Source organism: Neltuma alba, unplaced genomic scaffold (genome assembly GCF_004799145.2).
Source record: "Neltuma alba isolate B1F8T4 unplaced genomic scaffold, ASM479914v2 tig00001759_pilon, whole genome shotgun sequence".
Taxonomy (NCBI): Eukaryota; Viridiplantae; Streptophyta; class Magnoliopsida; order Fabales; family Fabaceae; genus Neltuma; species Neltuma alba.
Window position 1 is genome coordinate 25013 of NW_021632599.1, and position 27188 is coordinate 52200.

The 27188-nt window shown below is 36.4% G+C and overlaps 3 protein-coding genes and 1 pseudogene across 3 annotated transcripts; 2 read left to right on the plus strand and 2 right to left on the minus strand.

Moving 5' to 3' along the window:
- Positions 1-820: 820 nt before the first annotated feature.
- Positions 821-6032, minus strand: LOC114762979 (cyanogenic beta-glucosidase-like; annotated as a pseudogene).
- Positions 6030-9086, plus strand: LOC114762990 (protein farnesyltransferase/geranylgeranyltransferase type-1 subunit alpha). The gene is made up of 5 exons (XM_028952588.1): positions 6030-6338; positions 6426-6535; positions 7578-7698; positions 7885-7980; positions 8423-9086. The coding sequence occupies exons 1-5, from the start codon at positions 6099-6101 to the stop codon at positions 8870-8872; spliced, it is 1017 nt and encodes a 338-aa protein (XP_028808421.1). The 5' UTR covers positions 6030-6098; the 3' UTR covers positions 8873-9086.
- An 877-nt stretch (positions 9087-9963) lies between these two features.
- LOC114763097 (endonuclease III homolog 1, chloroplastic-like) lies at positions 9964-16814 on the minus strand. Its single transcript, XM_028952705.1, has 10 exons — positions 16621-16814; positions 16417-16538; positions 16134-16191; positions 15852-15970; positions 15390-15456; positions 13894-13985; positions 13587-13724; positions 13404-13508; positions 12602-12685; positions 9964-10377 (listed from the first exon to the last, which is right to left on the minus strand). The coding sequence occupies exons 1-10, from the start codon at positions 16799-16801 to the stop codon at positions 10234-10236; spliced, it is 1110 nt and encodes a 369-aa protein (XP_028808538.1). The 5' UTR covers positions 16802-16814; the 3' UTR covers positions 9964-10233.
- Positions 16815-17405: 591 nt separating this feature from the next.
- On the plus strand, positions 17406-24593 carry LOC114763001 (uncharacterized). Its single transcript, XM_028952601.1, has 10 exons — positions 17406-18002; positions 18537-18706; positions 19698-20223; positions 20585-20735; positions 21091-21201; positions 21629-21989; positions 22933-23169; positions 23490-23559; positions 24294-24454; positions 24525-24593. The coding sequence occupies exons 2-10, from the start codon at positions 18569-18571 to the stop codon at positions 24591-24593; spliced, it is 1824 nt and encodes a 607-aa protein (XP_028808434.1). The 5' UTR covers positions 17406-18002; positions 18537-18568.
- Positions 24594-27188: the final 2595 nt, after the last annotated feature.

Here is a 27188-nt window from a genome sequence, read left to right on the forward strand (position 1 = left end):
TTTTTGGGGAAAAAATACCCGGAGTTCATGTAATATTTATTATAAAATAAAAAATTAATTTTTCTTTTAAGAATTACATAACAGAGTACACGTACACGTATACTTCCTCGCAATGGCGCCTCTATGCTTTATACTACTATTATAGTATAACTATATCCTTCCACTTGGTTGGCCTCCTTCCAAAAGTCAAAGCCAATATGTAGCCAAGTATAATCATGTTTTGCTCTGAAAGTAGTAACAATAGAGGAAAAATCATGACATTATTATTAATACGTGTTACTAGCTCGGATCCTAATTATAAAATTAGTTGACTAATTTGAACAGGTTAAGAAAAGAAGTTAAATTAATTATTTGTAATAAATATGTGTTGTTTTTCTTAAAACATCTTTGCTAAACAAGTGTATTTGTTATAACTATCATTGTTAAGAGGACTATCTTGAAAAAAAAAAGTATAAACATGAGAGACAAAATAGATTGAGGTTTTATATTTAGGACCAAAATAAAAGTCAAATAAGGTCTTATATTAAAGACCGGAGGTAGTATCTTACAAATGAAATAGACCATTTATTTTATCCCTTTTGGTTTGTTTTTAATATTCTGTATGTCACAGGGTAGAAGAGAAAAGAAGACCACGTATATTGTATATATACAGCATCGATGGTCGATAGCTTTAATATGTACTATCGTGAGTACTGCCGTGATGATTAACAGCAGCACATTCATGTCATGTCATTGTTTATTGCCTTACTGAGAATCATTTGGCACACAAAATTAATTAATTACTATCCGCGGTCCTAATTATAACAGAGGATTGTTATACTTAGCCTTGACGTAGAGCAGCATACGACCAATCAGATGCTGCCTGCGCAGGCATGGAAATAATTAAATACAGCTTGAAGCTCAGCAGATAGTAATGCTAATGCACGCAACCAGAAGAATTACGCACCCTTGGACCAATTGGGATCCCGTTGCGCTCAGCTACCATCCATAGCATTTTTCAATTGTATTGATTAACACGATTAGGTAAATACTACAAGGTCAAAGACAATTAATTAAGCGAAAGGAAAGATAAATAAGTAGAGGCGAAGTCAGAATAGAATACTCGTGAGATTGGCGTGAGAGTCAGTTTGATAGGAGGGTCTGGCATTGCGGAGGCAAGGTACATTGGCGGCATAATTAGCAGTGTTAGTAGTTCATGCCAAGAAAGTCGAAAGAGCCTTTGAGAAGGTTGGATTCTTTCCTCGACAACTTTGGTAATCGGCTTCCCACTAATGCTCTCATGCTCTTCGGGTAATCTCTTTCTGTCAACAGTCCCATAAACCTGCATATATATATATACATATATATATAAAATCCAAGATGAAATACTAGCTAGGGTTGAATTTCTTAAAAACCTCTTCTTTTGCTTTTGTGATCACCCAGTTGCTAATCAGTACTTAATTGATTACCATCCAAGCATGAAATCAACAGCTCTTGCAGCAGCATTTTGACCAGATTTCTTGTTGGACAAGGGCAAGAACCAGTGGGATACCAAGGTTATGCCTATCAATAAGTAGTGGGATTCCTGCACATAGCCAAACACGCAAGCGCAGATTAAACATGTACACATATCAATAAGTAGTGGGACTCTAGTTGATTATGTTGAATGCGTATATTGAAGGGAGAGAACTATATATGTCGTGCATGAAACTTAGAATTGTAGATTTGGACGGCAGAAGCGTGAGAAAGAAGGAGGTGGTGAGCAACAAGATAGGGCTCGGTGGAGGCATCGCCGCCAGTGCAATTGATGAGATAGAGCCAGGCGGAACATCGACCCGGTGCCAACTGCCCCATCGCATACCCACCACTGCTATGAGTCCGTGACTCGTTCAGCGTTATGCAGTGCTTCACTCTGTCCCCAAACTCCCTGAAACATAATTCCGTGTACTCCCCAAAGTCCTTCCTGCAGCTCCGTTAATCATTCCTTAAATCCTTTCCTATTAATTGAGTTTCCCATTTCTCGATCACTCACGCTATGTCAGAGCTCAAGAAGCCCCCATACTCGTCCTCCAAGGCTTGCGGAAGATCCCAATGGAGGAGCGTTGCAAATGGTTTTAAACCTGTGCGTCCGTCATTTTTTGCCCATCGTTAATCTCCCACCCCCGCACATAAATAATCTAAAAAAAAATTACTACCTCTAGTACTTAATATAAAAATTAGTTAAACTTTTAATTTAATCCTAAATATAAGACTCTAGTGCCATTTGTCTCTTATATTCATTTATTTTTTTAAGGTAGTTTTTGCAATACTTGTATGTTAATGGTTTCATCAAATACTAAAGCTAATATATTTGATTAGCAAGGATATTTTAGAAAAAACAACACCAATCTATTACAAATAACTTATTTAACAAAGTTTATTAGTCTGTTAAAATTAGTCAGCCAGTACTTATATTAAGTATTTGAAGTAGTAAAATATAAGGATCGGATAATCAATACTAATAAAAAGTTGGCTCCTGACCCTTGGCCAGTAGCTCGCTGATGAGGTCGTTGTAATATTTGATTCCCTCTTGCCATATGCCCCCACTCAGCTTCTCCTCTGCGCGCACACAGTAGTAGTAGTAATTATAATAATAATAATCCATCGAGCTCGTCTAACTAAAAACTCTACAAAGTATATATTGAAGTCATAATAACACAACTTGAAATTTTGACTTACTCGGCAGGATTCCTGACCAAGAAATGGAGAACCTGTAAGCATCTAAATTCATATGCTTCATGACTCCAACATCCTCCTGTGTCAGGTCAAAAGAAATGGGCAACGGTTGTATAAAAATATGTACACTACTAGCTCCAGTTTCTAATAATATAAGAAGCAGTTGATTAATTTTGATGGGTCAATAAAGTTTGTTAAGTTAATTATTTGTAATAAATAAGTACTCCTCCGGTCCTAATTATAAGACCCAATTGACTTATTTGAGGAGATTAAGGAGGTAAGTTAAGTTGGTTATTTATAATAAATAAGTGTTGTTATTCCTAAAATATCCTTGCTAATTAAGTATATTGGCTCAAACTATCATTATTAGAAGGATTATCTTGAAAAAAATACATAAATATAAGAGAGAAAATAGATTGGGTCTTATAATTAGGACCAAATAAAAAGTCAAATTGGGTCTTATAATAAGGACCGGAGGAGTATTATCTTTCTTAAAATATTTTTGCTAATTATATGTATTAGCTTGAAACCATCACATTATTTTATTTGTAAATTGGAGATCGATTCAAAAAACAAGGGGCTTAACACGTTGATCATCCCCGTTGTGAAAGTAGTGCTGAGACGTTTACATGATAAATGACCCCTGTTAAATAATAAAGGAAGTGATTAAATTATATATTTTTGGAGGATTGAGGTCATTAAAATAATTAGTTTGATTCCTAGATTGACCTATGAGACACCCTCATACTTTATACCGATGATATTCGTCATTAGCTACATCTCCGTTGCTGCGATCCGATATTTTTTCTGCAAACCAGGTAATTAAAAGACACGCAATTAATTAATTCATTTGTGCTGTGTTTGCCAAAAAAAAAAAAAAAGTAAAAAACATGCTATAAAAAATATTGCGCATTCAGCTGCAGTTTTGACCAAAATGTATATAATTTGTCTTTCTCGCAATTTTCAAACACGCGGCAGGGGCTTTTGTGCGGAGATCCTTAGGTTTTTGACAAGAAATGTAGGTGAAAAATTAAAGTATGAAAAATAAAGATAGGCTGTATAAAAATAACAAATAAAAAAGAGCACATATTAATTGGAAACGAAATAGTTCTGGTTATAAATGTAGGCAATTTTAGACGCACAACTGGACACGAGAAACGAGCGCTTGATGAGGATGCATGAGTGAAAATAGGTCAGACCCTTTTTCAAACAGGCTTACAGCCTGGTCTGCTTACTAAAGAGGGGAGGCTTAAACATCTACAAAGGTCTAATAATACAGATCGTAGGCCAAGGCTTAGCTTGGGCTGTCCTGACTCTTTCCATGCTTACAAATATTTCTCTCAAAAAAGCTAAGGGAGGGTTTAACCAAAAAAAAAAAAAAAAGAAGCTAAGGGAGGGTAGAGAGAAAGAGAGACCCGGGTATTTGTGCGTGAAGGTATCCTATGTGCTGGGTCCTCCGCCACCTTCCCTTGCTGCCCCTTCGTACTGCCATCTATATAATGAAGATCACTGAGTGGAGTGCTAGTTGCTAATGATATGTAGAGAAGAAGTGAGAATTGGTTAATTGAGTAGTAAAGATGTAGGATGGATAACCTGGTAGGAGGCGGAGGCGGTGCCGAAAATGAAGGCAGGCGGAAAGTGCGTCGATTGAGAGAGGAAATATCATGATGATGATCATGTGTATTTAATTTGTTGCTTGGCGTGAGCTTCCTGCACTTAATTATCAGAGCCCACCACCCCTACTACTATCGTCTTCTTCGTCATCCTCCTTTCCATATATGTACTCTCCTCCTCCCCCTCCTCCTCGTGTGTGTATGTGTGTGTATAGCAGACATCTCTCTGGAGGATGACGTGTGTCCATATTATATTTCCACGTTCTAATAACAACATATGCGGTTGATATCAGTGGCGACCACGCAATATATACATAAACTCCGGCAACAAATTAAACGCCGCTTCCTATTTTTCTTATGTAGCTGTCTGATCCTGAAATATTGTGAGGTAACTCTTTTTGAAGATATTCTTTGTATTCACATGAACTCTAATTTGCAAATAATTCACAAAAACTTTGGTCTCAGTTTTTTTTTTTTTGTGGACATTAAAATAAACTATTAAAAAGATTACAATATAAAACCATAGTACCTAATTATTTTGTATAATAAATTAATTTTCACGCAGAACAGTACATGGAACCATCTGAAGCTTTTAAACCAGAACGTGCGGGACACAAAAAAGGTGGATGGAGACAAAACAAATATCTGGGAATGAAAACTGTGGATGAAATATATGTCTCCTACTCTATTTGATTGAGCGTCCATACCCAAGCTTGCCTCGCGTTGCGTCTTTCTTTCTAATATCGGACAAACCAAACTATACAAACCAGTGCCACCGGCCATAAACGATCAATAATGCTTTTTTTTTTTTGGGATAAAAAGTCAATTTATTTAATTAATAAGACGAATACATATAAAACCATCTCTTTATGTGTGGCTGCTCATGTTTGACTTCAGCCTTTTTCCACGTTAAGTTCTGTTTGTTCGTTCGTTTTTTTTTTTATAATAATTTTGCCATATCTGGTTGGCTTTCCCCCGCAGCATCACCCTGTCAAGGTTCTGGACATACTCTGTGCGTGTGTCAATAGTATGCCTAATCCATCTTCTCAGAGCCAGGTATCAATAGCTTCATTAAAAGTTATTAACGCTCCGGGTACTAGTGCGAGTTGGTGGCTTATGATGGCTTCCTCGGATGTTTTCATTTCCTGTTCATCGCGGCCATGAGAGAACGGACGTCGTCTTTTCAGCTGAGCCCAGAATTTGAGAGCCTCGCCAAAATATTTTGGTTTTAAATCACGATATGAAATATTTCAAAATGAATTCCTCGTCAATGATGTTTCTCTATTAGAATTTTTTTTTTTGGGCCAACGTTTCTCTATTAGAATTAGAACTAATTAATACTTGCTTTGATTTTAAATATAAGAACCGAATAATTGATTTATAAATATTTAAAAAATTAGTTAAATTAATTATTTTAAAAAATTAACATTCTCTAATGTGCATGATATAATAATCCGTACGCACGTAATAGTCGGCAAAAAGAAACAAAAAGGTAAATCCATATCTTCTTCGGCCGAAAACCCATATGATTTTTTTGTTTGGTGACAATAGAGCGTTAGTTTTTGTAGAGTATTAATTAGAGTTGGGCCCACATTCTGTCCAAAAACCTTGGGCCGAATAAGCCTCATTTCATAGTTTTATCACCTGCTACCCCCAAGTGAACTGGATCCTACCCAGAGTCCAAGTAGGATCACACAATAACGAGAAGTCTCTTTCAGGCGGCATCCTAGTCTGCAATTAGTGCGGGATCTGATTTGACCAGTGTTAGTGGAGTTGGAGAATCCCGGAGATATGGGGTCCGACTCCGACGAAGAGCAGCACCGTGTACGGCTGAGTCAGAGGCCGGAGTGGTCTGATGTTACTCCAGTTCCGCAAGATGATGGCCCAAATCCCGTGGTGCCAATTGCCTACACGCAAGAGTTTACAGAAGTCATGGACTACTTCCGAGCCGTCTACCTCGCCGACGAGCGCTCCCCTCGGGCCCTTGGCCTGACCGCTGAGGCCATTGAGTTCAATCCTGGCAATTACACTGTATGTATTATGTCTGCATGACTCAGCTTGTTTACAACCAGGTCTATTGAGTTTACACCCAACGAATAACTTCTTTCGAATCTTTAGGTGTGGCATTTTCGGCGTATGTTACTTGAATCACTGAGCAGTGACCTTCATAGTGAATTAGGCTTTTTGGAACGTATATCCGAGGGCAATTCCAAAAATTATCAGATATGGTGAGTTAGAAAAATCATTGATGTCCTCCCCCAACCCCATAAAACAAATCTGTCTATCCCTGTTCATAAATAATAGATGGATCGAATTGATTAAATTGTGTATCTACCACGATAGGAACCCATCTTGTTTTCTGTCACTCCCAATTGCATTAGATAGTGCTGTCATCATGTTGAACAACCTAAATGGCCCTGTTTGTTCATCTCTCTTTCATTTCAAAATTTAAAAAGTAAACTTGGATGGCTTGTTTATGCATCACTTTATCGTACTTAGCCGGGCTTTCTACTAAACTAGTCATAGTCTCTGCTCTCCAAAATATGTATTTTCGAAGATGCGTTCTCTAATATGAAGAAAATGTGCTTAAGATGGCTGAAGTCCTCAATTATGGTTTTTGTTTTTCAATACTTTCAAGTGTCAAATGTGTGCCTGAGAAGCCTTGAGCATTTAGGAATTTATTTCAATATTGATGTATTGTAGAAAGAAAATATCTGTTAGAAAAGCCCCTACTGCACGATATTGATGTTGCTAAAAGCTTAAAACAATGACACTCTTCTTAATCCTCAGAAATGTGAAATGTGCGTGGTCTCGTAATTGATTTCGCCTGGGGAAGTGAAATATACTCATTCAATATGAAACTACATAAATGTGGTTATATTGAGTTGTGGATCCATTACCACCCAAATTATCATGATAAATTTCTTATGGTACTTCTGAAGTGAGCTTTAGTAATAAAACCACAATGAGATTTTGTTGGGTGCTGTTCAATTTATCTACAGATACTGCCTGCTGGCTAGTGACATCACCTGCCTTCTGTGTTACCTCCTTTATGGTTAAAGCAAATGCTTTTTTTACACTGAAATGGCTTTTTATGTGTAGCAGAACATTCTGTAATTGAGTGATTGAGTGTTCTGTACATTTTACTATTCTATAGTTTATATGTAAGTTATTTCTTACTTGAATTGCATGGTGCATCGAAAATCTTTAACTTTTTTCACATGCACAATCTCCCATCATTGCTTGGATCTTGATGAAAGATGTTTGTAGGCATCATAGACGATGGGTTGCTGAAAAGTTAGGACCTGAATCTGCAAACACAGAACTTGAGTTCACCAAGAAGATATTGTCTATTGATGCTAAACATTACCATGCATGGTCCCATCGTCAGGTAATGCTTGCTTTTCCCATCAGGCTTGACAAATCTGAATATGCCATAAACAACGTGTGTGCATGAATGTGTTCTGTTTTTACTGATCGAAAAATATTTTTTTGTAGTTTGAACACGTTTTAGATGTTGAAACCTTAAATTTTGGTTCTTCTTTTTTCTTGTCTGCCCCCCTTTTCCTCGAGGCAGTGGGTTCTTCAGGCACTGGGAGGGTGGGAATATGAGCTTAACTATTGTAGCGAGCTTCTTGAAGAAGACATCTTTAACAATTCTGCTTGGAATCAGGTATGTGACCTTTTGATGCATGTTCTGTTTGATCTTGTCACAATATGAAAAAGACAGATCTTCAGGCGTGTTTTGTCCTACTTTCCTGAATGCTACAGTTTGCAATTGAAAATGAACTGTCTCCTATTATTCTCTAAGTTCCCTCAATTGGCCACCATAGGTCAATGTTCTCTTTTAGGCAGGCATGAAGGTAATGATAACTTAATTGATTTGCAGTTCGGTGTCTTAATTTTGTTGGGTATTGGAATTGATAATATTGACAAAATATGGACAGAATTTTAACGGTAGCAACTAAAATAACCTGTAAACCCTGTGGATTAGGTTATAAGTTCTTAAAATTTTAGTGACGAAATTAAATTATACATTTTCCATATATCGTTTTCTTCAATTTTCTTTCCACTCCATGAAAATTCTGAAAGTTAACATTCAATCTTTATGACAGAGATATTTTGTCATAACAAGATCACCCGTGTTAGGGGGACTGGAAGCTATGAGAGAATCTGAAGTGCATTACACTGTTGAAGCCATTTTGGCTCACCCGGAGAATGAAAGCTCGTGGAGATATCTTCGGGGACTTTACAGAGGTGAAGCCACGTTATGGGTGAATGACCCCCAAGTTTCTGTAGTTTGCTTGAAGATTTTGAGGTCAAAGAGAAACTATGTGTTTGCTCTGAGCACCCTTTTGGATCTTCTCTGCCATGGTCTGCAAGCTAACCAAGACTTTGGGGATGCTGTGGATGCTTTAAAGACTTCGGATTTAGATAAGCACGATACAGATCTAGCAAGAACTGTTTGCTCAATCCTGGAACGGGTTGATCCGCTTAGAGCCAACTATTGGAATTGGCGTAAATGCATGCTTCCTCATGCAACTAACTCGGCATCAAAAAAATGAGGTGATAAGCCAATGTGATCCATAGTTTGTATTTCATCTACGTTGAAAATATGATCTGATATATATGGTCATAGTATGCGATGTTGGGTACACAGCCCCTCTCATTAAACCGAATACCTTGATTGAAGATGATTTTTCTGAGTGAACGATTATTGTATAGTTGTGGAACATGTATAATGAGTTATCAAGATGACTTCTCCACTTCCTTCCCTCCGACGTTCCATGCCATTAAAAAAAGATTGCTCGATAATGTTAATGATTTCATTGTTACAGTGACCATAGATGCATCATGTGAATGGCGATTCAGTCATTCAAAAATAGAAAGAGAAGGAAACGAGGAAGGGGCAAGCGTTCAGCACTTGTCTTCTGTGTTGCATGCTACTCTAGTGTCCATTGGTTTTAATATTTTTACCCATTTTTTAATAATAGTTTACATTCGTAAATTTGTCCCAAAAAAAAAAAACACTAAGATTACAATTTTGCTCCTAAATGGTTGTTAAGTCACTTCATCCCCCAATTTCCAATAGGACTCCTTAATAAGATCAGGAATAAAAATGCCCAACCATCAAAAATATTGCATCACGTCTCATTTTATTTTTATAGACCCAAAAAACTTTTGAAAAATCCCTCGTAATAAGTACCAAAGGGAGTAAAAAATGATCTCACTCCCTCTAACCTTAGCAAAAATACCCAAAATATATATTGTTACTGTTTTGTTATTTCTGTTCATTCTTCCATTTCCCTAATATTTTATTTCTATCTCTAATTACTACATAATATCCAGATAAGTCTTGAAATCGAGCAATTAGGAATCCTCATGTTGATCGTAATATTGCCCATGCTGTCCTCTTAGTGCGACTTCTTCCAAATCAACCAAAAGCCACGTAGCCTTTTGACGTTGATGATGTACATTGGTTCTGTTTATGACTGCATACCCAACAAAAACTAAGAGCTCAAAAATCCAGACGCATGGCTAAGTGTGTAACTAATGATACTGAGCCATTAGAGCCTTTTGATTTCCTCCACCCAAGCTTTTCAACCGCAAAACCCCTAGGGCTATCAAGCAGTAAAATTTTGCCCAGCAAATATGGTTTCTGTTAGGCTGGAACTTATATTTTGTTATAAAACTGTTGGTGGAAAATATGACATCACCACTCATTTTCATCTATAATATATTCCCCCTCCCCAAGAGAAAATCATTTTATAGTCCCGCGGGGGGTTACCACTGGTTCCTTTTGGTAGCCAGTGAAGTCAACAAAATCAGTATCCAGGTGCGATTCCGTATAAGGATCCATCTATCACAGCCACCCACTAAGTATTAATATTTATATTTAATTTAATGAGAATGATTCATTTCAAACTTAAAGCTTCTTGTTCAGTCCCAAGTTTTTGGACTTGGAAAGAGGGGTTGAGGTTTCCTTGAACGCTGACGGGCACAAGTCACTTACACTACATTCCCCACAGCGAGGTCGGCGAGGTGTACAAATCGTCTGTCCAAATCCTACCTGATGATGTCCAAGCAAAAAGAGCATTAGTATATGATGAATATGCACATTATATGATATTGTATGATTGATAATTCTATAAGATGCCAAGAAAGATTTAAATAAAGCAGCAATAACAGAAGACAACCAACAAAACCATATAAGTTCACAAACTCCTAGGAAGACACATGCGATCCGCTGGCTGCAGACACGAGGCAGTGTCCCTTGGCCACAAATCTAATGTTTGGTGAACCTCCTATTACTTTGTTGCTCATGATTTCAATTAATTTGTCAAATCACCACTAAAAATTCCAATCGAATCATAAGATTCATCAGTGAAGTTAAAATACCTTGAAACGTATTATACACTATATATAGCCCCTTCGATTTTAGTGGTCGTTAAGATGTGCGCCTCATGATCATCAGGCAAAACTGCATTGTTTTGCCTGATGAGGTTATAATTTCCCTCCAAATCGCTCTCTCTCTTGCGCAAAGCACCTTCTCTCATCTTCTCTCTCTACTCTTTCTGCGAATCATCTCTCTCGTGACGCTCTGTTAGCAGAGTTGGGTGCTGATCAAATGAATAGAATGAGCAAACTTCTAAATTCAGAAGGATTGAGTGTTTCCAAGAGAAAAGAAGCAACTAAGAGTGTGGAGATTATTCTAAACAATTGAAGAGAACTCCAGTAAAGGCTAGTGAGAGTTTTTCAAAGCACCTTTCCCAATTAGCATGTCCTACCACAAGCAGCTCTTCCCCTCTAGGCACTGCCACTGATATCCTTTAAAAACAGCACAAATGAAAAAAATGGGTAGAACCAGGTTCAGTTTTTGATGTAGTTGTTTTGATTGCTTTGTGTATACACGTCGACTTTGTTGGACTCCAACATAGCTAACCAACTCATGTTTGCTTGACTAGCATGTTTTATTTGGTTTCTCCAGAAAATGCTGAAATACCGCACGAAAAGAAAGGGAAAAAGAAACGCCCACAGGTTTACAACAATCTCCAGAAGCTGTCAACTTTAAAAGTGGTTGCTAGAGATGAGTGTTTCCCGGCAACCCTGTCCTCCAAAATTCCAGCAAGGCCAGCAATGACAGAGGTGAAACAGTGTGCTTTAGAAGTTGAAATCGCTAGCTGAATTAGTAGGAGGGGGGAGGGGAAGGAGGGGGGGAGGGAGAGATTGCTGGACTTTAGGAGGGAACCACCTTTACAAAATAATAAAAGAGGAAGGCTGAACTCTGGAAATAAGAGGAGCATCATGGATTATAGCTCAAGCAAACATTAGTTGGACAATCAACATATTTTTGCCAATCAGAATGTGGCGCTCATCTCCCTAATGAGCATTAAAATAAAAGGAACCTACATGTCTTATATTGCAAGCAATTTCCAAACCAATACTTTTTGACTTTCAATTTAGGACGCATGGCAAGTGATAATGATTAAAAACACTCCAAAGTTAAACTCAATATGGTGAAGGTTGAGAGATAAAGACTGGAATGGAGCTTGAAACTTGAGAAGAAGGCATTAGCAGGTTTGCTTGCTATGGAAGTTCGTATGATACAAAGGGAAGCAGCACAGCAGTTCTTACGTTGGGAGGAGAGTGGGAGACTGAAATTATTTTAACACGCAAATCTTCTTTATGTACTATAATACTAACATAGATGGTCAATCACGCCATCCAGCAGGTTCAACATTCGTTTTCTTTTTCCAGAAAACAGATTCAGCCTAGTTTAGCAGCTTGGTGGCATGGGCCATAATGAACCTGACAATGCGACCTGCTGCAGAATCACAGACTTCGTTGATTCTTGCTATGATTTGCACACACAAACAGCGTACGATACTTCACCCAAAAAAAAAAAAAGCATACGATGATGTCATTTGATTCATGAATTGCTTGATATTGATTATCGTGATTTCAATATTCATGACCAAAATAAATCCCATCTCTGATTACATATGAATATCACTTGGCATGAGGAGCTTATGCACTCAGCAAGATTGTCATCGCAAATTATGAAAATTTTATTTTATTTGCTAAGAAGCATGTGTCATTATAAGGCATGAACTAATCCAAAAAGCTTTGGCGCAAATGGCACCACAGCTAGAAACAAGCGCGTGAGAGATCTGACATTCTTAGGTTCAATCTTGAACCCACCCTTTTACCACTTCCAATCTTAAGGCCTTGCACCCACTTCGTAGCTGAAGGAACTAAAATAAGATAAAATAGAATGCATGAGCTGAGCATACCAAAAGTGGATTTATTGGGACCCATTCTTCCTTAGGAAGCCACCGTTGCAGCGCCTCTCTTGTTTCTTCAGGCGTCAACGTTTTCTGGCAAAGAAGTGGATTAGTAAAAGCAAGCCACATGAAGAGTTAATCTCTTCATGCTGACCAACACAGATTTTTATATCAAACGAAGTCCGGACATAGTGATACATCATTTAGATGCACTCCCTTAGTTCTTTTAATAAGACAAAATTTTGAAGATTCTTGAATTCCTACTTATAAGACATTTTACAAAATCTTAGGAGTAATTAATATTTTTTTCCCTATAATGCCCCTAAAAATGATTACAAAGACTCGTCCAACCTACTAAATAAATGAGCGGTATTTCCCATGGATAGAAAATTGGACATGGAGTAAGGAACATTAATTAAGGATATAAGCTCAAACAAAAGGAGTAATATGATTTTATCTCATAAAAAGCAACAGGAGTAATATGATTTAATAATAATCATTCCATGCTCTAAATACATATATTGATTGTACAGAATATGCATCTATGATAATCACAGATAATTATTTCAGTTTCTTCTTCAAAGCTTGTAACAACAAACACAGCTCTCATAATAGCAGCATCACCTAGAAGTTGGAGACGACATGAATAAAGTGATCATACCAGATAATACAGAAAACTTATTATTTGGAATTAGCTCAAACGCCATTTTTTTGCCCATAACTCAAACAACATATGTTAATTCCCCAGAGCCCGTAAATTGGAAAAAGTTGATTGGTACCACAAAAGCAATTCCACCAAATTTGAATGAACCTGTTTTGTGCCTGATCTTGAAGCCCATCCAAGTCGATTGCAAATGCGGTGGACATGAGTGTCTACACATATCCCTTGAACATCGTTCCACCCAACATTCATAACCTGTAGTGCCAATCATACAATGAACTTCAAAAAGCCAAGGCAAAATGCTGCTCAAAAACGAAAAGTAATAAGCCATACCAAATGAGCCATCTTAGGACCTATGCCAGGAAGTGAGAGCAGTTCTTCAATTGAGCTAGGTATGTCCCCATCATACTTTGTGAGACAAATATTTGCAATTTTTTTCAAGTTAGTGGTTTTTCTTGTATAGAATCCAACCTGAATAAAAAGGTTAAACACCCCCCCCCCAAAAAAAAAAGCACAAGATTAATAGATGCAGTGCAAAATAGGCAATAACAACAGAAGAAGCCCTCATCAGAACATCATAATTATGGAATACTCAAAGCTTTGCAGCAATGTCTTTTAAAAAAACAACCAAAGAACATACTGGGTAAATGAGCTTTCTAATGGTTTCTTCATCAGCTTGATTGAGCCCATCAGCCGAAAGCAAACCATTTTGAAGAAGACGTTGTATTGCTCCTGCTCTTGAAAAAACATACATGTAACTAGAAGTGTTTCACAAGCAAGTTGAAAGGTGGCATACTTTTGAATCAAACCAAGTATTAATCACATACATGAAGACAGACAGAAAACAAAACTTGGAAGGCCAAAAGTACAAGTGTAGAGCAAATATGGTTCCACTAGCAATTACCAGTCAACACATTTATCTTCAAAGATCAGTCAGCTAAAACATGAAATATGGTAACTATCATATTTTTATTACACTTCCTCCCCTCATCATTCAATTTTCCTTTCTGGCAATAAGAGGTAAATTAGAAGTGATTTGGAGGCTAAGATGGGAGATCAAATATTCATATCATACCATAAGTGACAAAGTTCATATATTTGGGATCAATTATACAAAATGACTGTGAAATCAATAGGGATGTTACCCATAAAATACAAGCTAAGTGGTTCAAATGGAGCAGGGCTACATGAGCTATTTGTAATCAGAAAGTACCTAATAAGCTTAAAGAAAAATTTCATAGTACTAGTATAAGACTAGCAATGTTGTATGATAGTGAATGTTGGATTTGAAAGAAACAACAAAAGCATAAAATTAAATAGCAGAGATGGATATGTCGAGATGAACATATAGTCATGCAAAAAAAAAAAGAAGAAGAAGAAGATAAGATTCGCAATGACATATATAAGGAAGAGTTGACATGGCATCTGTTAAAAAGAAAATGATAGAAAATCATTTAAAGTGGTTTGGCTATGTACAAATAAGGTTGTTAGGGTAACGGTGAGAAAGGCAGATTAGATAATTTGAAGTGCTATGAAAAAGTAAATATAAAAAATGAAAAGAACACTTAATAAACTTAACAGGACCTTTTGGTTGACAATATATACAAAAATTTGATTGTTGAAAGATGGTGCTGTGCAATTCATATTGCCAATCTTACCTAGTTGGACAAGGCTTCTTCTTCTTGTTGTCATCACCTTGTATTAATCTGCTAATAGACTTCTATATTTATCTTATACTTCAGCATGCGTGAGTAGGTGGAATACAAATTTAAAAGGTCTAAACAATCCCTCATTTCAAGCACAGATTAGCCACAATCTAATATCCTTACCATGCACACGTCTCCATAACTGCTCATCTCACATAGATATCAATGTCATTCAGTTTCTCTTCGTGCAATTTTAATATCAGACAAAATTTTTGCTCCATTCAGATAATTAAGAATTCTTCTATCACATGCTGATGCAGCTAATCCAGTAATCCTATACTTTCAACAAGACATGTCAGTTCTATCTCGGTTTATGAACAGAAAGACACCAGTGGCTCTTAGAATACATCAACACATACAACTACTAAAAGTTAGAGTACATAGACAAACAAAATATTTGACTATATACTTCAACAAGAGATGTACTTACCATGAGTAACATGATCCTTGGTTTGGCTTGACAAAAGAGAAGATACCAGGACAGCAAATCTCCTCTCCTAATTGTACATATATAGAAATTTAGATAAGAATAAATCTGTCCATATCATGAATTGTAAAATATACAGAACTTTACTATAATTGAAATATTCATTCATCAAGAATGTCATCTAATGATAAATTTACTAAACGAAATGCCCATTACAAGTGAAAGCTGAAACTAGGAAGCTTCAATAGCAATGCATACAATCCTACTGTATGAAGAATGTAAGCGAAGGACTATAACACATGACAGCAATAAAAGTCTAAGTCAGTGTGACCATTTCTATCTGTTCATTCAACGAACATACAGACAATCACTCTCGAGAGAAGGTTCCAATGCCAAAAACTAAAAGATGAGTTTTTATTTCTTGTTTCCCACATATTTTATAAAAAGCAGGATAAAGAGTTAGACCTTAGGAGAAAGAGTTTCGCCAGCTTTCTCACATCCCATGGTGTCTACTGGAGCATCTGCAGAACATCTCATTTTGCGAATCCCTTCCAGCACCAATTTCCAGTTGGTAGGTGATCCACCTGCATCATATTTTAATGCATAGTTCAAACTTTCTCAGCTAGGGTCACCAGAACATAACAGCAAGGAAAATTTTGTCAATTCCATAAATATATGATAAAATTGCAGAAAATCAGACATATGTTCCTTTTTTTAATTCATCAGAGAAATTTGAAGCAATCTTACTAGGAGGTTCCTTTCCTCCTCTATATGCAAATTCTTCGATTTCAGGTAAACCAAACTCCTGCTCAGGTAAAAAGTTTACAATTTACACCATCAGAGACTAGTCTTGGTAGATGAAAGTTAAAAGAATTAAGGCGAACATGGAGACAAAAGCACAGAAGTGAGACTGCTGAGGGTCCGTAATTTGATACATAAATTCTCGCATTAACGTGGAAATAATAATGCAATGTTCATATAGAAAACAGGCATTAATTAGTTTATGCGGCGAAAAGTAATAAGTACTCACTTCCTGGTTCTGAGTAATGGCCACATGGTCCTTTTCTTGAACTTCCACAGCCCTTTTGGTTCTCTTTCTCCTGGAAAAGACACGAACTTCGGACACTGAAGCCACCTTCGAGGACTCGGAAGCTTCAAAAGCAAAAGAAGAGAAGAAACGAGTGAGCTTTTGAAAATCAAGGTGAAAAGGCAACGTGTAAAGAATTTTGAATACTTTGGGACGGCGGGGGAATGGGATGATTGCTTTTGGAAGGAAGCGCTTTGGAAAAGCATCTGGCAGAGGCAGACATGGTAATGAATTTGATTCGTCCAATAATAAGTGAAGAATCACGCACAGCTCCGAGCGAAATCGCCAACAGGCAGGAGCTGTAGCTTGGGCATCGGAATCCAAGCATCTTAAGCCTAACACACAGGTTCATTTAATTTCAATATAATCCCTCCATCGTACAGGACATTTTAAAAATTTTATAGTTTTAATTTATAAATTTGTCATATCGTTAGTATTTGAATTGAATGAAATTTACCCCAAAAAAATACTCCATCCTTGATTATTAGAAAAAATTATTCGTTAGTTGATATTTTAAGTTCTTCTCAAATGAATAAGGCCACCACCCTTTTAATAATCTAATGTCAATAACTAATTACATGCTAGTAATTTTGATATAATGATACAACTTTGAGTATTTTATATACTATGAATTAAAATATAGAAAGAAAAAAAAAAGCATCGGCAGTGAATGGAGGCAGGGTATCACTATTTTTGCCAGCTAGGCAGGGGATCACGAGCCTTGCATTTTTAATTTTTTGACCAGCAACGAGCCTTGTATTTGTAAAATAGTGGTTCACTTGACTGGTTTCCCTCAATCATTTCAACCCCCCGGGCTCTAGGAAGCGGTGAGCTAGAGTTCTTACTTCTTGAAGTTCTTACTTTCGTTTCAAGTTTTCTGTTTCGTCGGCTTTTCTTTTTCGTGGGCTCTTTAATTTGGATACTTTTGGGGTTTTCGAGTTTACTTTATGATCCTTGACTACATGTCATTTTGCTTCTGGATTTTCTTGGTTTTTGTGTTTACACACTTCTGATCAAGCAAGATTCTTTCTCCTCTCCGTCAGTGTAGTTCCTTTCTCGTCAAACAAGTTGGTTTATTATTGCGGCAAGCAAATATTGCGAAGCAGAGCCTTGTCTCTGTTTTGGAATACCTCATTGTCAAATTGTCGTGGAAAGCAGACAATGTTCAGGAATGTAGAAACGATCCTAACATTCATGATTGATGGAAAGTTAGGTTTAGGGGGTTAGTTTAAAATAATGAATTGGCTTTCATTTAATCGTGATGGCTGTTCCTATTAACTTTGGAAACGCTGTTCCTTAAGTTCTTATTTAGTCAGCCCAAAGGTTAAAGGTTCCGTATGGTCATCATGACAGCTTTTCGTTTTCTTTTTAAATTAGACATTTTCTTGAAAGACAATGCAAATTTGATGTCCAGACATAGGTGCTAACGTGGTTAGATACAACCTCATTCTATTCACGGAACTTCAACTTCCTTTTTAGTTATGCCGGGTCTGATGAAACTACCGTTCAAATCGAAGGCTCTTTAGCAGGTTAGAAATGATAAATTAATAATAATGAAAATTTTAGGCCTTTTTCTAATAGCTTCTGTTTAATGAGCTGGGCTGAAGTATATAAGATATGTCTACTTCCCATTTTTATTTCTTCAGCCATAATTTACTTCCCACTTAAAGTGCGTGAGAAATGTTCATAATTTTCATCCCCCCTTATATACAAAGAGAATAATGTTATTTGAGATTATTTCAATTATTAATTACTTATGTGACTAGTAAGATAATTTATGACTTGTGTTTTGCTACTTTTCTTAACTCTTGGGGTTCAATATACCATCGGTCTATCAGTATCCCATGCATTATACATATAAGCCATGTTTTATCGTTCCAGTTATTTTTCATCTGCTATTGAATCTTTACTGTTAATATGTTTTACAATTCGCAGTTTGAAAATAAGCATTCCGGTTAGCATTATGTATCATACTCCTATGATTTTCCTTTTGTTTGCACAAGCGTATGCGATGATCTTCAATCTTTAATTTTGCTATTTTTCTTCGCACATGACAACTACAGAGTGAGTGAACCTAAAAGTCACTGGATACGACATGGCTTCATCAAACGTGTGCCCAACTGACGATGCAATTCAAGCATTCCTAGAATACTTGGTTTACCCAATGCTGCCTGCAAAATCATCTGTTCGGGATAATCCCACATCATCCCAACAGCAGTCAGTTGCAAACCAGGTGTCTTTTTTCAACTTATTATTTTTGGTGCCTTTTATATTTTTCTTTTGTATTTTCCACCATGTGGAGATTGCTAGAGATGGCTTTAATGTTTATACAACTTATTAATTATTAATCAACTGATAGAACTATCTCTCAGAATGAGGTCACATTTTTACCTAATATCTATAGCTGACAACCAAGGGGAGAACCTGATTTAGTAAAGGCCGCAGCCACTGGTCATTGGGAATATGCCAGGGCCTATACTTAAAAGAGCAAATTTTGAGGGATATATTATGAAGGTTCGGTGCAACCAAGGAATAGGTAGTGGTTGGTGTCTGTTTGTGTTTTTTGCTGTAGAGATCCCCAGAGTTTTTTTTTTTTTTTTCCCCGAGGGGGGATTTGTTTTGGACGAAGAATAAACTAAGAGTTCTGGCCTCTCTAATGCCAATCTACAGCTTTTCAATTTTGTTTCTGGTTTCTTTTTATTTACTGGGTGTAATCTATTCCAGTTTTTTTTTTTTTTTGTGTGTATTTTTGGCCGGGGGCGGGCTGGCCGACAGTGGTCACTAATGGTAGGAAGGTTAAAACGTGTATATTTCTTGAAAAATCAAACCCAAGTTCCAATTCTTAGCCATGCTGTAGGGAAGCTGGGTGTTAGAAGATTTTCCCAGGTTCCCAACATTAATGAATCCCTTTTTTGTAGCTACGGTTTCGCCACTTTATGGTTTCTGTTTTTGATAGGATCTACTGTTTGGTTTCTAGTTACATTATTTCTTTGTTTTTCCTGCTTGGAACATAGAATGACGTATTGCCATTCCCTATTGACTTGAGATGGCTTAATTATTCTTTTTTGAGACACTGGTTTGTTGGTTTTTTATTTTTCTTGTCTTCTTTTCACTTGTTAAAGAATGGATGATCACTGGACAGATATGTGGATGCTTGGACATGTTATGGAGATTAACTTATAATTTGCTCATCTTCTCTTGTTGACTATGATTTCTGGTTCCAGGTGCATTCTGTTGTGTTGCTGTATAATTACTACTACAGAAGACAGCACCCAGAGCTAAAATTTTTACCTTTTGATGAATTTTGCAAATTGGCTGTTGTTCTGAAGCCAACTTTGTTAGCATATATGAATTTCATGCAACAATGTGGTGAAACTGAACTCAATGACGTGGAGAAACAACTTTCTGTAGTAGAGAAAATGATCATGGATGCATGTGATATATGTATGTGTTTGGATGCGGCAAAAACTGTTCCTAATATAGAGGGATGGCCCATTGCAAAAGTTACAGTCCTTTTAATAGACTGTAAGAAGGAGAAATGCTTTTTGCTTTATAATTCCATCACTAAGGGAGTTTGGTCCGTGATTGAAAAAGATGTTGACTTTTCCAGCCAAAGTTATGAAGATACGAAGGGAGCAAAATATACATTAAAAAAGAAAAGAGTTATTAGAAAGAATACAAAAGACAAATTGAATGTCGATGAAGCTGGACTTTTGCAAATTGGCTATTCTGCTGTCAAGGAAGCTGTAGGTAATAATCCATCCTCTACAAAAAGATTGGTGTTCTTGTTGTTTGCATTTGTTGAAGAGTTTAGTTTAATTTTGATGTTTTTAAAGTGGAATCACATATCAAAGGACATTGTTGCTAGAAGAATTTATTTGCTTCCAATTTATTTAACCAAGTGAAAAATGAACTTCTTCCATAAAATGACAAAGTAATCCTTAGATCATTTTGCATACCTGCTGCTTTCCTTTCCTTTCTATTTTGAGGCTCTTAATGTGTCATATTGGTATTTGTTGGTTAATATATCACTATTATGTTAATTTTAGTTTATTAATTGCTTGCTGATATGTAAATAGTTAATTTTTATTCTGTGGTTGCACTGGTGCAGGTATTGACCAGACAAATGTTATGCTCTTGGAAAGCCACACTCTGTACTCTCACAGCAAAGAGAAGACAGCTTCCTTCTTCTTGATCATGCAGTGCTCCCATTTGATCAATCAGGAGGTTATTCAGGTTCCTATCAAAGATGTAATTGATAGGTTTGTTTTAATTGTTATTCCTTTTTAACTTTCCCAGTTGACTGATAATTCTTGTTTCATGGCTGATTGGCATTGCTATAACTTATGATATAGTTAAGCTTTGATAGTTGTTTGTAGTTTTCACGGCTGCTTGTTGGGTAGAGTCAAGAGTGTATGTTGCAGTTTCATCATATGGGCGTGTTCTTTTCTTGTTCTTATTCTTAGAATTGCATCATAGGAGATCACATAAATGGTCTCTGCACCTGCTTATTTTTCTTGAAATACATACTTGTGTTTGGCTTTTTAATGCTTAAGGAACTAAACCTACTCATGATATTGCATATTCTTTTAAATAACATTTTGTCTTCTCTGATAGCTTGCAGGGCCCTTTGATCACGAAGAGTACTAGCAGTTGGACGGTCACCCCAGCTGTAGAGCACTTCCATTTGCTTCCTTATTCTAAAATAATCTTAGAGTGGCTTTCTAGGTGGGCCTTATCCTTCTTATTTTTGAAAAGTAGATTTAGAATGTTGTTTGATTTTAAATGCTTCATCAATTATACTTGTGTTCATATGTTCAGCTGCCTTGGTCAAAATTTCTAATTCCATGAATTAGTGGAGGCTAAGTTACCAGCATGTTTAAAAACTAAGTTCAGTGGCACCTTTGAAATGAATCTGTTGCTTTCCCCAATAGCTACTGATCATTTTTGGGGTGCTTTTCTAATACGGATCAACTTAATTGCTTTAACAAATCGCATGGTTTTTAGATATTGGATCCAGGCACATATACTTCACTATAGCTGGCTCACAATAACATAATCTTCCTCTGTCATCCTTTGACCAACTATTATTTTGATAGCGACTCACTCCATAGGATGAGATCGATTGTATGTGTAATATATTCTATCTTTGCAGAGGAACATTCTCGAATGGTTTGCAAGATTCAAGGACGACAGAGAAGATTATGATGGGGGGCAGTCCTAGAATGACAGAATCTTGTGCAATTGAGGATATGTCTATTGGTCTTGATAACAGGCCAAGCAGAAACAATACTGAATTGCTGAAACAGGAAGAAAATAATCAAGACTGTGAAGACTGTGAAGGCATACCCTCTTATTGTAATAGGGAGCTCCAAAGCATGGATGTCGAAAATTGTTCGCTTGTTCCATTTCAAGAGAAAGAAAAATGTCAGTATTTTGCCGATATCGTACAGACTCAAGAAACAAAAAATTCATCTGTGCAAAATTATCCATTGGGCTATACCAGTGCTCCCAAGGCAAGAAATTTACCTGTGTAACTAGTTCATTAGTTAGTTGCTAGTGTTAGCAGTGCTGGGCCTTTCTTTTCTTGCTTCTCTGATTGTACGATTTGAGTCTTTCTGATTTTTATATTGAATTACAGCAAGAAAAGAATTCGGTAAGACATGGCCTTTCTCTTAGTAGTTGATGCTTGTAGTCATACCTTCATTTGTGTTTGGGTTCAAGGATATCTTTAGGGTATGCAAAATTTTAGAAGCTTAGGCTGTTGGAAGTTTCAAATAGAAAGATTGCAAGATAAGAGGAACTCAAGAGACTTAATCTTAGTGATCAGGTTCGAGAATCCAAGAGTTAGATATGCAAGAGACGGCTGTAAACGAGGAACAACTAATAATGAAATCTTTAACTGTAAAATGTGAAGGTTTAAGTTCCAATGAGTCCTGCTATCATCAACTGGCTGAAACTCATGCATGATTGTGTGGTATATTTATAAAGTCATTCTGTGACCTGAGTAGATTCAGTTTATATCAATTAAATTAAGATTATTTTGTCTTAATCTGTATAAGAAGTTCTAGCTGATATTTTATATTCACTAAATATAACAAATAAATTCCCTAACATCATTTTCATTCAAGGCCCATTCAATACGGCAGGTGTGTGTTGGTATTTTGTGATTTTTTATTTTAGAGTATGTCTTGTATTCCCCTGTTTTAAAGGCTTTTTCATGTCTCTAGAGGTAAATGATATAATAGAAATATGTAGAATTCTAATTGTACAAGCCTTACATATTTCAACACCTGAATTTTGTAAATTAATTTAAAAAAACATAGAATGAAGAAGCCCAAGTTGAGTCCTGTATGTTTGAATTTTCTGCCTCTTTTTGTAGTGCAATCACAATAGTTTGCTGAGTTTTATCCTGGTGTTTCTTGTCTTTCATCTGATTGCATGCCATTGGTTTGGCAGGTTGTGACGACTATGACACATATCACTGAAGAGGAAACCAACGGTCTTGCCACATGTAACAAGATTTTCATCAACACTTCATCAATAGAAGACACGAAGGATCGGTGTGCTCTGGTTACAAGTCAGTCCAATACTAACAATTTTGATCACGAGAAGTTCCAAAAATTTTTAGCTTTGAAGGGAGAGATACTGTCACAAACTTCCCTTAAAGTTCTTACTCGGAGGAGGAATGAGCTGGTAATGGCTTATGAATGACTAAAATTTCTTTGAATCTGCACATAAAAATGAAATAAATAATGTTTTTATCATCGTCTATCTATTAAACTGACTTCCTACTGTAACTTTTGTATCTAACTATAATGATGCCGCACAGTTCACAACCTTGTCGATTATATTAGTCACTTGTATTTAGACCTTCAAAAAAGTTTGCTACAAATACATTCATAATCATTACCCTTATTTTTTTCCGTCAAGTTAATTCTAAAAGTTTGCATACTTCTACCATTTGAATGCTTAAAAGGCCTTTACTGACGTCATTGCTATTTTATTATGTGCAGGCCCTCCAGCAACGAAAGATAGAAGATGAGATTGCTCTGTGCAATAAAAAAATTGAGACAATATTAACTGGTATGTTTTTATTTAACTATTGATTGCAATGCTTGCTCATATTTTTGTGCTGGTTCATTATTTAATCACTATGGTTTCTTCCCAAGTTTAGCTTTTTAGTGTTTCTAGAATTCATCTTCACCTTTCATTCTTAATTTTTTCAAGTGAAAGTCTTTCACTTTTAGTTTATCAAGCGTAATATCAAAAAAGCCCTCCTGCAGATCTGACATTGGTTCAGAACTTAACTTATTTTCATTGATTTCATATGCAACCTATCATATGATTCTGTGGCATCTGCAAGGCCGCCGATGTTGATAACTTAGAATAGATTTTTTTCCTATATCACTCTGTGAGGGGAGGTGCTCATAAACTTAACCAACACCTTGGATGCAAGAAACAATTTATTGAAGAATAATGTATTCCTTTACAGTTGAAATCAGTTAAGTTTATACTTTTGTTTGGTCATACTCTTTAAGAACTATCTCAATTTCATCGATCAATGAATCTAAAGGTGCTTCAAGCATCCTTAATTTCCTGTTTGCTTCTCGTTTACCTTAGCAGTTCAGATGTAAGATTGCACTGGATCAGCTATAAGCTGTATTATCAATCCAGCAATTCTGTTGATGTTCTATTGTTATGAGGCAGATCCTGAGTCATTAATTACTTAGTCAAATTTATAGGTTTTCATCTTAAATCTTATCTCTGTTTTTGTGATAGATAGCGTCCATTCTGTTTGTGTTTTCTTGAGAAAGTAGGTGGGGAGGGTGCTTTGGAGTTAAAGATAGAATCCATCATAGAAGGCTGCAACAATGAGCATGGAATGACATCTCAAAATCTTGAGCACCATTGCTCTCCACCATGTATCAAGAGGAAAAGATTGTCAGAGGCTGTCCTCATTATGCAAAGTGCATGCCAGGCAAGACATGATGTGCTATTCATGTGCCAGTTCTTACATTTCATTTTCTTATGACGCTTGTGTGATGTAGGATGAGGGTAAAGTGGGAATGGGAGAAGGAGAAAGGAGGGACAAGTGGAAGAAATTGAGGGAAAAGTAAATGGCAAGTAATCTGAACTTTATTCAATTTGCCAACAGACCTAACAAGTGAAGAAACCCTAGGGATATTCAGAGTCCTAGGTGCAATTAACGCTAACTGATCCTATATAAGATAGGATAAGACAGAAAACAAATCCTGAGATAAGGTGAGATGAGATAAACTCTAATTAGATGTAAAAGGTAATCTAGATATCCTAATGAAATAATGTTGTTTAAAAATCCCGGATGCCTCATCTTAATATAAAGATTGAGTAACCTTGATCCCATTTCGCATGAGTGTGCAGCTGAAAACAAGTTATGGTTTATTCATTTCTGGATTTCCATATGTACCAGCTTAATACAGGTACTAGGGTACAACCAACACATGAAGATTCAACTTTGTAATGACATCATACCGCCAGACATCTAGCCTGGGAAACCCAGCTTCATTAATTTTGAAAGAAAAGTAACTTGCATGCCAGACCTATTTGACCATAACGACTCTTCGCTGAATGATATGCCCTCTTAACACCAAACTGGCCATTATAAGTACCTGTCCAAGCCATCCTATCCCTAGTTGCAAAACTATTAGGAACAATCATAGGGTAAATTGCTTTCTTTTCCTTTTCTGACAGCCAATTTTCAATTGCAAAAGGATCCCACCTTCCATCTATGGTGCACTCAGCTACTTTCATCCCTTTAAAAGCCTTGTTTGCTTAAGGTTTAATTACTTAGTGTGAACACTATATTGTGTCCAGATAGTTCAAATAAAGATTAAAAAAAAAAAATCAAGAATATAAATATATTTCTTTTTACGATTTTGTATTGAAAAAATAATAAAAGCAAAAGGAATGATAAAATAAGTCAAATCTCTGCGAGGATTATCCTTTAGACATTGGGAAATAAAAATATATATATTTGTAAGGTATTTACAAATATCTTGTCTAAGATCTTGAATAGCATAGTTAAATTAAAAAAAAAAATCAAATAGATCTGAGGACTATTTTCTAGATTGATAGTTTAAAATAAAAGATATATAAAGTGTAGAAGGTTTGTCTCTTAAATAAAAGCTTTTTTTTTTTAAGAAAAAGGGATTTAAATATTTTTTAGATTCAAGTCGTGTGAGATTTTTGAATCTTCACAGGCATATAGGTTGATTGTTTTCCGTGTGAGTTTCTTCGTAGGTGTACATCAATCCATAAATTATGGAGCAAAGGCATAAGCTATGGGTGTTTGACCTCATTAGGGCCCCCCCCCCCAAAAAAAAGGACAGAGAGAAAACATGATAATCGTTTTTAATTTTGACATGTGAATGTTCACAGTACATATATTTCCTCAGAAAAGAGTGGGGGCAGGGAGTATCAAAGTAGTACTGACTAATGTAGGCTGTCCCTGCCACCTTTTTCCTATATTTCCATACAAATACTTGGATTTATATTTCCGTACAAGTAATCAGAAATCTGCTTATCTTGCAGGAACTAGATGGTATATGTCACGAAAATAATTGGATCCTGCCAACTTATGGGGTATCAACGTTGGATGGTAAGACTGTTTAATTTAGATGCGGAATCAAGAAGTGGAGGCAAATGAGATTTACTCTAGGGAACTTCAATGCTGTTAGTGCACCATTACTAGCATAGCATTAACGATGCATTACTCTTTAATTAACATTCATGATACTCAAATTACTCATTTACATGTCTTGTAAGTCTGCATATATATTAGATATGTCTCTGTAAAAGGATTAGCATAACTAAGATCTATTGGTTTTACCCTTTGAAGGTGGTTTCGAAGCTAATGTAACTGTTAGAGGAACGGACTTTGAGTGTTCATGTGGGGGTAACCTGTGTCTAAATCCTCGTGAAGCAAGAGAATCGGCCGCTACTCAGATGTTGGCCGAGTTAAGAAGTATGGCGAAATCAACCCAAAACTAGTTTTGGTTGTCTCTGTTGGAATCATAGACATGGCATATTTGAGTCGTCTTTTGCGGGTGATCACAGCCTTTACGATGCTCTGAAATGGAACTGCCTCTGATGTCAGTGTGTAACTGGGACTTCTTGACAAAATCAACCAACATTAGTGTAATGGATCTGAGTTAATTGCTTTATCGGCACACTAAACGCTGATTAGACTACAAGGTAATGGAATCGACATCTGTTTATCCCTTCGTCAATTTTTATCTTCCCGAGCAAAAATTTATCTTATCTAGCTGGTTTTTTTGGTCAAAATATATTTGCCGACATTCCCTTTTTTTTTTTGGAGCAAAAAATATATTTGTGCATTTGTTAGCGAGTAAAGATGGTAAACTCTTGTAATGTAGTGAATCAAAATTTAAATTTTATTTGAAAGAATTACTTTTCATAGAATGACACGTATGCCTGGCTCCAAAACATAAAAAGCAAGCATGAAAACTTTTATAAAACCGAAAACGTCTTCTAAGAATGCTGAACATGCAATATAGTGGACATAACATCAACATGCAGCAGTATCGTAGCCATGTCCACTGGGTTCTGAGTAATTGAGCAATAGTTAGGTGCTTCATCTGATACCGCTTGTGTTTCCTGGAATGTGGAAATCAGGGGAAAATATTGGCAATGCTAAGAAATGTGATAGGTTG

Excerpts from the sequence above, each read along its gene's own strand:
- LOC114762990 (XM_028952588.1), top strand. The coding sequence starts at position 6,099 with ATGGGGTCCGACTCCGACGAAGAGCAGCACCGTGTACGGCTGAGTCAG. Across the intron at positions 6,339-6,425 it reads TCAATCCTGGCAATTACACT|GTGTGGCATTTTCGGCGTAT; the intron begins GTATGTATTATG and ends TCGAATCTTTAG. Across the intron at positions 6,536-7,577 it reads TCCAAAAATTATCAGATATG|GCATCATAGACGATGGGTTG; the intron begins GTGAGTTAGAAA and ends AGATGTTTGTAG.
- LOC114763097 (XM_028952705.1), bottom strand. The coding sequence starts at position 16,801 with ATGCTTGGATTCCGATGCCCAAGCTACAGCTCCTGCCTGTTGGCGATT. Across the intron at positions 16,539-16,620 it reads CATTCCCCCGCCGTCCCAAA|CTTCCGAGTCCTCGAAGGTG; the intron begins GTATTCAAAATT and ends TTGCTTTTGAAG. Across the intron at positions 12,686-13,403 it reads CAAGATCAGGCACAAAACAG|AAAACGTTGACGCCTGAAGA; the intron begins GTTCATTCAAAT and ends CTTCTTTGCCAG.
- LOC114763001 (XM_028952601.1), top strand. The coding sequence starts at position 18,569 with ATGGCTTCATCAAACGTGTGCCCAACTGACGATGCAATTCAAGCATTC. Across the intron at positions 21,202-21,628 it reads ATCTTAGAGTGGCTTTCTAG|AGGAACATTCTCGAATGGTT; the intron begins GTGGGCCTTATC and ends CTATCTTTGCAG. Across the intron at positions 23,560-24,293 it reads AATTGAGACAATATTAACTG|GTGGGGAGGGTGCTTTGGAG; the intron begins GTATGTTTTTAT and ends TTGAGAAAGTAG.